The sequence below is a fragment of the Nylanderia fulva genome, unplaced genomic scaffold, assembly GCF_048542155.1.
Source record: "Nylanderia fulva isolate GAGA-0341 unplaced genomic scaffold, ASM4854215v1 Scaffold224, whole genome shotgun sequence".
In the NCBI taxonomy this organism is placed as follows: domain Eukaryota; kingdom Metazoa; phylum Arthropoda; class Insecta; order Hymenoptera; family Formicidae; genus Nylanderia; species Nylanderia fulva.
In genome coordinates this window covers 165,439-175,924 of record NW_028190289.1, presented here as the reverse complement: position 1 = coordinate 175,924, position 10,486 = coordinate 165,439, and the positions used below count along the sequence as shown (strand labels likewise).

Sequence of the window (10,486 nt, the reverse complement as noted above, 5' to 3'; positions counted from 1 at the left end):
ATAAATATGTATAAATAATGCCTATTTATTGGATTAATTGGGCAAAATTTAAATGTGCTCAATTAAGACAACAGTTACACAAAACTGCCGCCACACACACAAATATATATATGTAAATATATATACATATAACGACCGAAAAAATTGCAATTTATGGCAATGTGCAATTGCATACATTTATATTAAATAATGACATATTTATACTAATTGAATTATTAAGATAAAATTATCGAAGAATGAGTATATGACGAGAAATTACACAATATTTTTAGCAACAATGTTTGTTGAAATAAGTCATATAAATGTGTATAAACAATGCTTAATAATTTGATTAATTAGGCAAAAGTTAAATGTGCTAAATTAAATCAACCGTTACACACAAATGCCGCCATACACCCAAATATATATATATATATATATATATATATATATATAACGACCTCAGAAGTTTTGTTGATTTAACACATCATATTTAGCATGAAGACACGTCCAGAGAATCAGTCAGTCTTTCGTGGTCTTTCGAACCACGTCGCCGTAGATATAATATACTTTTAATAAAGTGTGTGAATATATTATATTCTTCCAACATTGCATACTTCTAAAGCATTAATTTGCTGCAGTTTATTTTTAAAACAATATATAGTTATAATCAATATAGTTTTCCAATTAACATTCTGTTTCGAAATATTCGGTAAGTCAGAAGAACTTTTATACATATAAAACATGTGTCTATAAATGCAAGAAAATTTAATCATTTGGTAGGACGGAATTTTATAGAATTTCCAACATATGTATAGGAATAAAGAGAATAGTTTTATTCAAAATTATTTGTAAATTTCAATCCAGAGATATATATAATTTAAAATAATTCTATTTGTCCTTTCTTCAGCGAGTTCGCTGAGTGACATGTTATCAATTCTTTTGCCTATATCGGTTAGGCTGTCCGTTGTTATATTTTGCTTGTTTTGATACTTTGTCTTTACTTGTTTATTATGATTCTTTCGCTCGTTGTCATATATGTACATATATTCGATCGCTGACTTTCGTTCTCAATTCGATTTAATATATCAAATAAAATTGAAATATAAAATGAATTTTATCGCCACAGTTAAAATAATCTTGAACCCACAAAAGTTTGATATCAAATATTTTATTTTTGAAAGTTGCAAATACTACAGTTAACAGATAATGTATATTATAATAGACACTTTTAATTGTCTTTTCATTACTAGATTTATAAAATTCTGTTTTTCAAAATTTCTCGTACTTTTTATTATTTATAAAAAAATATCTGTATATATTTTAATACTTAAATTGATTTTGAAGTTGTGCTGCGACATTGAGTAAAATAATTTTATGAAGAATGAAAAATTAAATATTAATTTTTGTTGTTGAAAATTATATATATAATTAAGAAGAATAAAGAATAGAATAATTGTTTTTAATCTGTATTCGATATATCCCCTAAAAGAAGTATAATAAAAGTTTGAAAAAATTAATTTTGTTAAGTGTAAAATAAATGTTAGTGACAAATAATTAGTCGAATTGTCATCGATTCGACATCGATTCGACAACGAATCGACGTCAATTCGACCATTATTTTTCACTGGGAATATAAATGCAACACAAGTTAGAAGTAGACATAATACTAAATATTTTACGTAAAATTTTTTACATAAATATTTTATATAAAACGTTCAAAACGCATGTTAATATTAAAAAACGCAACAACACTAGTTTATATCGATTTAATATAGTATTTCATTAAAGTTGAGACGTTTCAAATATATTTAAATTAACAATTATTAAAATTTAATTTTTACTTATTATTAAATTGTGTTTCTCAAATGTATTCTATTATCAGTATATGTACAAAATAGTCGTTAAAATAGAAATTCGGTTAATTAAAGTTATATACATAATTAAAATTCGGCGAATTAAAATTATGATCATATTCATAGCATCAAGCAACTGTCATCGCCAAAATTAACAATTTGACAATTTTAAAATGAATAATAGAAATAATATCAAAAGCGTGCGCCAAGCGCGCTCTTGTGTCGTCTAGTGATTTAAAAAAGACATCAATACTATATTTAAGTTCTCTATTTGTGTTTTGCTTACAGTGTGCTTTACAGATTCAAAATTAATATTTCTTTTCTGACATGATGATATTTCTAAAGCTATTATTAAGTAGCGGGTTAATGTTCATCGCTGAAACAGCTTTTATTCATAATGAATCATCCTTATGCTATGATCCATCAAAATATATAAAACCAAACCATTACGATATCAAGTTTATATCATGTATTGAAGAAAACATTTTCTATGGAGAATACAATATCAGCATAAGCATTCTTAACAAAACACAAAATATATTGTTCAACAACGTATATTTAAAAAATATATATTTTAACAATATAGTTTTAATTGAAAATTTAGAAAAATATCATGAGAATGCTAAATATACAGTTTATAAACCGACATATGATATTGAAGAAGACATAATTGATGTTTCTTTTAAAGATGAATTATTACCAGGAAATTACATTTTAAATATTGAATATAATGGTTATACTGATAAAGTCTTTAGAATTTTCGACATGAAAGAAAAAATGGCGTAAGTAAATAATATGTGTTTATGAAAACAATGTACAATGTGCATTTACATGAAACTTTGTTATTATTACATATTATTTATGCATTAAACGTTTCGAAAATTATATTTCATGAAATTTAAATATAAAGACGATTTTTCTATACCTTTAGTACATATTATTACATATTAAATTTATACATTTATAAATCCCAACATTTTGAAGCTTGGTAAAAATGTTTCATTCATATATGTTTTTTAAAATGTATAGTTTGGTAGCTGCTACTCATTTCCATATAATAGGCGATCGACAATTGTCTTCATGTTGGAGTCAACAAAATTTATTGTTAGAAGCAACTTTTAACATATCTATAGGATGTAATCAATGCACGGCTTTGTCAAATATGCCATTGCGAAATACGGAAGAAAATAAGTACAATATGTTATGGACACACTTTGATACCACACCTGCAATGTCGCCGTATCTTGCAACAATAATTGTGTCCAATTACTTATCACGTGTTGATAATAATACTAAACATATTCAAATGTGGTGCAGAAACGAAACTGTATTTCACATGGAATTTGCAAAAAATGTAGCTGAAAATATCACGTTGTTCTATAAAAATAAATGGAAACAACATTCGAACAATATTTCGAATGTGACTCATGTTGCAATACCAAATTTCCCTGATAATGACATAACAGTTTTGGGACTTGTTTTTTATAAGTGAGTACAAGTGCTTAAAATTACATTAAAAATAAAATTATATAAGTATGCAAAATGATAAAATTTAAAAACAAGTATATTTTTTGTGTCTGTAAACGTTCAGAAGTATAAGATATTGTGAAAACAACAATTTTAAGTAGTAAAAATTGAGTTTATTCCTATAATTAACAAAGTTTGAGTTTATTGTTTTAAAATACATACATAAAGGGAAAAGTTTTTATGCTATATCGTATTTCCTAAAAGTAAATGATAAAATTGTAATAAACCTGTAGAAGAAATGACATTTTTTTATTCATTTAAAAATATAGTTATTTATCAATGATACGCGTTAATTCACTGTTAATAATTAAAAATTTAAAGAGTTAATATTTGGTATGATTAAAAATACTGATTTGCTACATTGTACTCATGAGTTTGTAAATTGTACATCTAACAATAAAATTAGAAAATTACAACAAAAATAGAATTTTATTTTCTATAAAAGTTCTCAGTTTTACATTTAAATATAACTTTCAGCGAAATGGATATCGTTTACGATAAAAATTTATATCCTGTTGCTCACAAAATCGAAGTAGCTCAATTAGTAGGACATAAAGTGACGCAGCAATGGTTTTATAATCTGAACAATCCATTTAAATTGGCTTGGTTTAATAAAGCTCTTACTACATTGCTTGCAACGTATGCTGTCAATGAGGTTATTCTAAATATTTTCAACGCTATCACGCTCCCACTTTCTCGAAAACGATAACATACTGAAGCATTTATATAACAAGATTTTCGTATATCAAATTATTTTTACAAAATGCTTAAATTTTTGCTAAATTGTTTTAAAAACATTTAACAATATATACATATGTATACGATATTAAACTGTTTTATAAAAATACTTTTTCAATTATTTACATTCATATAAATATAATGTAAAGTATGAAAAATTTTTTTATATTTTAACACTATTTTATATGATATTTATAAATTTTTATGAAATCTAAAATATTATAAATTAATCAGAAACTGGTACACCCGATATTTATTTTGAATATTTTGATAAAGAGAATTCTGCGATATAATAACATGAGATAATAATTTTAAAAATATGTAATATTTATTAATTATATTAATACAAAATTTGAGATTTTATTATTATATTTATTTGTATGTGTTTTTCAAAATGAGAAAGTGATTCTTTTTAACATAGAAGAACCGCTAATGATATTAGTATTTCCTTCTAATGCTTACATTTTTAGAGCGGTTATATTGATATATTAATTAATTTTTTTACAGATTTATCCTGATAATCAAATAATAAATTTATTTGTTGTTCAAAATCAACATACTTCTTTTTATTTGGATGATTATGATATGTGGAATTCTACTTCACAAGATGACAGTTTATTGAAAATTCGCGAATCCATCAGAGGTATAACGTAATATAATAAAATAATCTGCGTAAATTTTGAACTATTAATATTATAAAAATATGTGTAAAGTTATAAGATAATTAATTGTTTATATGGATTTTATTAAAAAATAAGGTTATTAAAGTACACACACAAGCATATATGTGTATTCTTTAATTAATATTTAAAGTTTATACATACAGGTATATACATATATGTGTGTATATATATATATATATATATATATATATATATATATTTATATGTACACAAAGTGTCCGATAATAATCGCACATATGTGTGTAGAGGATATTAATTGAATGGTCCTTTTTTTAATGTTTTGCTGTGGCTTCAGCCGTGGACAATGACTTTGAACGCGGCTATTCCCGCACCGTGCCGTCGCAAAATGGCGGCGTGCGATCGGCCACCAAGCCACTTTGCCTGCACTTGTAATACAAAATAGTATGTGTATCACGTGCGGATTGACAATTGTTCATTCGTTTGGGGTGGTCGCACGCGCTTTCGGCTCGTGCGTTCATCCTCCGCACTCGTGACCAATTGTCAACTTTCTGCACTTGATACACAATATACTATTGTACTTCATTTGTAAGGAAATAATAAAAATTTGAATAAAAAAATACATATCATTTTTTATATAACTGACAAAACCAAAAAGTCATTATTTAACATTTTTTAAAATTGCCACACGGCATAAAAAATTAGATGTTTTAAGCTAAATTTTGGTACCTTGGAAGTTACATTTACTTTAATACAATTTTGGGGAGGGGGGGTGACCGATTTGATGTGGAATGACCTATATATATATATATATACACATATATAATTTTGCTTTGTAATATCACTATGTTTACATGTAATCATTCTAATAAATATATATTTATAATATATCTTATTTATAATTTTGATGTAAATTGTAGCACCCTTTATACTGCGCATGATGCAATACGCCGTCACCGAAGTAATATTTTGGAATAGCATTCGATCATATGCAAACAAAACGTGAGTAAGACAATACAGAATATAATATAAAAAAATAATATAATATAAATATATTATTATATGTAAATAATTTTTAATAATACAAACTTTATATAATGTTCTTTATTATTTCGCTTCTCCTGATATTTCATATTATTTTTTTTAGTTTTACAATTTCGCTATTTTCCTAAATCTGCTACTATAAATTTACTTTTATTTTCATTACTTTTACTAAACCGCTTTTGTTGAATAAATTGTCTTGTCACTTTTATATATATATATATATACATATTCATTGTTGTTTTATATTTTTGTTTCATAATTTACTATTTTTCAAAATAATTTATAAATTAATTTTTATTCTTTTTAATATTTTTTTTATTTTATCATATCGTTTATAATTCTCATAATATCCGTTTTCTTAAATTGTATTTTGTGCTACATTTGTTTTTTAATCTCATTAAATAAGTTTTTAAAAATCTAACACGTATATATCTTTATTGCTTTTTTTCATTTTATTTCTTTCGTAGAACTTTCTTCTTTATTATATTTTTTTATTTTTTGTTTTGTCTTTATACATTTCATTATACATACAATTTTAACATATTTATAATGTTTTTTTACATAATTTACATACTTTGTGAATTTAGCCAGTTTGATCGTCAAAATTTTATGACTTTCTTCAAAGAAGTTGTTGCTGATGCAAAAAAGCAAAATATATCATATATTAGTAATATAACATTAGAAACAATGAAATATTGGACTTTGGAAGAGCATTGTCCTCTCATCAAAGTAATACGAAGTTATAATGAGTCTTGGAGCAAAATGCATATATCGATACAAAATTCCGACATATTAAGAATTTATTGCATGCCTGTAACTTTTACTACTCAGACGTATCCCAATTTTACAAGTTTTACTCACTATCCGTTATGCAAAGCAATAGATTTAAATTATACATACTCACATAAAGAAGAAGGTTGGATAATATTCAATTTACAACAAATTGGTAAAATATTAAACAATATTAAAAGTAGAATATTAAACGCAAATGTTTAAAAAATTAAGTATATATTAATTATAAAATTATTCAGAATAATAAAAATTGTTAAAATTTATTTACTATTCGACAGGATATTATCGCGTTAACTATGATGATGAGAATTGGCAAAGAATTTCAAATTATCTAAACTCTGATAATTTTACGAAAATTCATGTTCTTAATCGTGCCCAAATTATCGATGATGCATTTCATTTAGTGATAGCAGGCCAACTCAACGCCAATATATTCTGGAATATCACATCGTATTTGGATAAAGAAGAAGATTATATAGCATGGTATCCTATGTTTAAAGCTCTGGAATACATGTTTAATACTTTTCCTGCTGCTATGCTGGAAGAAAGCAATTGGACTTATATGGTAAATATTAATAGAGTTCAATGAAAGTGTTACATTTCGGATATTTGCATATACTCTCATTCATCACCAATAATTTAAATACTTACAATCAAAAAAATATATCCAGCAACGATAAAATTTTACATATTATTGCGTCACAGATAAATGTGCAAACATTTCAGTTTGAATAATCACTCACGCGGAGAACAGTCCCCAAAGTGTATGATTTTCACTACTGTCAATAATATTGATATATAACATTATTATATAGCTGGGTGCTTAAAATCTTTGTCAATGAACTATATAATTATAAACTTATTAACAAAGAACTGTATATGTAACTATTTTTAGAAAAGAATAGGAGTCATGTTAAATAAGATACTTATAAAAATCAAATATGAAGAAATTGATGATTCAGACGAACTTATAACATGTTTACGACAAGAAGCTGCAAGATGGGCATGTTTTTTCGGTGACATTAATTGTACGGAAAAAGCGAAAAATAAATTAGAACAATATCTCGAAGATCCTATAAAACACGGGTAAATATTGTTTTATATTTTTAGCCTTTCTTAATCAAATTTTCTTGTAGGTATCTCCTATAATGTTCAAATGAGTTGATACGCTTATCTTTAATAAGAAAATTAAATTCTTTTTATATTGTAGACTTTTGCCATGGTGGAGGGAATGGACATATTGTAGAGGTTTAATGAAAACTATGATAAATGACGTTACTACTAGGACATCAGTGTATACCATAGGATTCGAAACAAATGACAGTAAATTTTTAGAATACTTGGCTTGCATTGAAGATATAGATTTCATCAAGGACTATTTAAATTATAAACAGTACACTTATACAAAACAGGACGATCAATTTCTCGCTTACATTTTCTTACATATTATTACGAAGCATGCAAAGAATCCAATTATACTGACGTATTTATTAGATAATTTTAACGAATTAAAACCAAAGTAATGTGACATATTTTTATAAATATTTTGTACAAAAGTTTATTATATGTATTATAGATACCTCTTTTTTTGTTTTTAGAAATGTTAATATAATTGCAGCATTAATTATTATGATTAATAATGTATATTCCGAAAATCTAGTTGAGGTAAAAATGTTACATATTTAAATATGTATACAAAATATGATAATAATGCGATATTACTAATTATTATTTAATGTTTAAAATAATTTTGATAATGTTATCATAACGTTGTTCATTAATAATGGTATTAAAATTATATATTTTAGTCAATAGAAAGACACTCTGAAAGTATTGTAGAAGCTAACATAATTGAAGTGAATACAGAAAATCAATTTAGAAGACATCGAATAAAGGAGGTATATTTAATAAATATTATTATGGAAAGCGAAAAAAAATGAAAAATTGTTCTATCTGATTAATTTCTGAATATTATTTTTATATTTGATTATTTGTTATATAATCAGTATGTTGATTTCATTATGACAATCTTTGTTTATATATATTAAGATTTGCATAATGCGGAATGAGATTACTATATTTATCTAATTATATTATAGTTAATGAAACGATTTGTTTTAGATGAGTTACCGTGTGATAGATAAAGATGACTTATATTCTTATATTATAATCAAGATTGAAATTATTCGCAAAAAACAAATCGAAAAGCAGAGACAATAATTTGCAAGATTTTTCTTCTAATCGGTGGATGTAAAAAATTTGCAGTTTTGCTTACATGGAAGTACTTTATATGAATAATTGTTTTATATTGCATCTATTCCTATTACTGCTTTAAATATTGCTTATTTAGATGTATTACTATCCAATGCTTTTATATTTACCTATATAAAACTATATGACTGCATGCATCAAGATTCTCATGTTTTTGCGATCTTGTTTGAAGTAGTAGAATTATATATTATTACAGAAATTAATTATTTTTTACATTCAATATTATTAATTATGTAGAATTTGTGATTGATTAGCTTAATCTTAATATTAATATTAATCTTAATATATTATATATATTAATAAAAAAATATTAAAAATAACGATATAAAACTGCAAGGTCAAAACAATATTGCATAACTTGTCACATAGCAATAACACAGCAATAACATTTGTCACAAGTTTATAATAAGTGCGCGTCTAACATGTGCTTTTGATCAATCAACACGATGAATTTTAATATTAAAAAATTATCTTATTACTTTATTTGAGTTTTTATTATTCCGTTTTTTGCTATTCTTAATAATAAATGTCGAATCTCTTTTAAAATATTTTTATAGCTTATCGATTAGAATATGTAAAGAAAGCTACTACGTAATATACGCACATATTTACGTATAATTGATTCCGGAACCGTAATATTGAAATAATTTTCGACCCATAAAAATTGATCGAATAAAATGCCTTTGAAACTTAAAAATATTATAATTTACATTATTTACATAAAAGAAAATAAATATTAAACTAAACACATGCTGTGTGTGTAAATTTATAGTACTAATTTTTAACAGATATCTTTGGCTGATTTAATACTTTAATTGATATTTCAGTAATTCTGACACTAAATAAAATATTGTAAAAAGGAAAGAAGTATCGTTTATTAATTTTCTCAAACATTTAAATTAAAATTAAAGATAATTTAATTTAATTCTTATTTGCACAATTAAAATAAATTTAATGTTTCACATATTGCCAAGAATTAAATTGACACATATAAAAGAGTATCACCGCGCATTGCAAAAATTATGAAATTAAAAAATATTTTTATTTCTATACAGCTATACAAATCATTTATTTGATACAAATAAATATATTTATCTGTTTTGAAAAGAATTTTCTTACATCAAACAATAAATGTTTTTCACATTTAATCAATATCATTAGTTTCAAATAAATGATTTTTATTATAAAAGAGTATTGAGTTAAATATTTAATTAAATTTAATAAAATTTTTTTGCGCTATTAAAGAGATTTGATAAAATAAACTTTGTTAGAAATTTTTAGAGGCCTTCTATGTATAACATAATATATGTTCGGAAGATAAAAATATAGTAATTATTATATAATTATCAATTACAGAATATTTTAATTTCCAAAGAAATTCGTAATATAAATTCGCAACAATTGTCGTCACATCTGGTTTGATGTATCGCGATAGTTCATCGGATAAGATAAGTCACGATTTATATTCAAAATTGTATATCATTTTCGCTTTATTCTCACAGTTTGTTTATCTAGTATATATATAATTTGAGCAGAAAAAAAAGGAAACAGATCTTCGAAAATATTTTGTATTCACTTTTTAAAGAAATGTTATATGAAAAAACTAATTTTATCAGTTATAAATCTTTATAGTTTTGC

The 10,486-nt window shown here is 24.3% G+C and overlaps 1 protein-coding gene across 5 annotated transcripts; it reads left to right on the top strand.

The window, feature by feature from the left end:
* Positions 1 to 474: 474 nt before the first annotated feature.
* Positions 475 to 9,331, top strand: LOC114928861 (aminopeptidase N-like). 5 transcript variants are annotated; one of them, XM_085482972.1, is made up of 13 exons: positions 476 to 691; positions 2,524 to 2,617; positions 2,865 to 3,323; positions 3,840 to 4,017; positions 4,608 to 4,743; positions 5,662 to 5,743; positions 6,373 to 6,731; positions 6,856 to 7,142; positions 7,473 to 7,663; positions 7,788 to 8,096; positions 8,176 to 8,242; positions 8,386 to 8,475; positions 8,699 to 9,331. In XM_085482972.1, exons 2-13 carry the CDS (start codon positions 2,601 to 2,603, stop codon positions 8,795 to 8,797), a joined length of 2,274 nt encoding a protein of 757 aa, XP_085339098.1. In that variant the 5' UTR covers positions 476 to 691; positions 2,524 to 2,600; the 3' UTR covers positions 8,798 to 9,331. The 5 variants fall into 5 exon arrangements, 4 of the variants coding, with proteins under 4 accessions (XP_085339096.1, XP_085339098.1, XP_085339097.1 ...); XM_085482971.1 differs by having other exon boundaries at positions 2,440 to 2,617; XM_085482969.1 differs by having other exon boundaries at positions 2,124 to 2,617.
* Positions 9,332 to 10,486: the final 1,155 nt, after the last annotated feature.

Bases quoted from the DNA above. Each gene is read 5' to 3' on its own strand.
- LOC114928861 (XM_085482969.1), top strand. From the start codon at position 2,163: ATGATGATATTTCTAAAGCTATTATTAAGTAGCGGGTTAATGTTCATC. The intron at 5,744-6,372 runs GTGAGTAAGACA...TTGTGAATTTAG, and splicing joins CGATCATATGCAAACAAAAC to CCAGTTTGATCGTCAAAATT. The intron at 8,476-8,698 runs GTATATTTAATA...GATTTGTTTTAG, and splicing joins GAAGACATCGAATAAAGGAG to ATGAGTTACCGTGTGATAGA.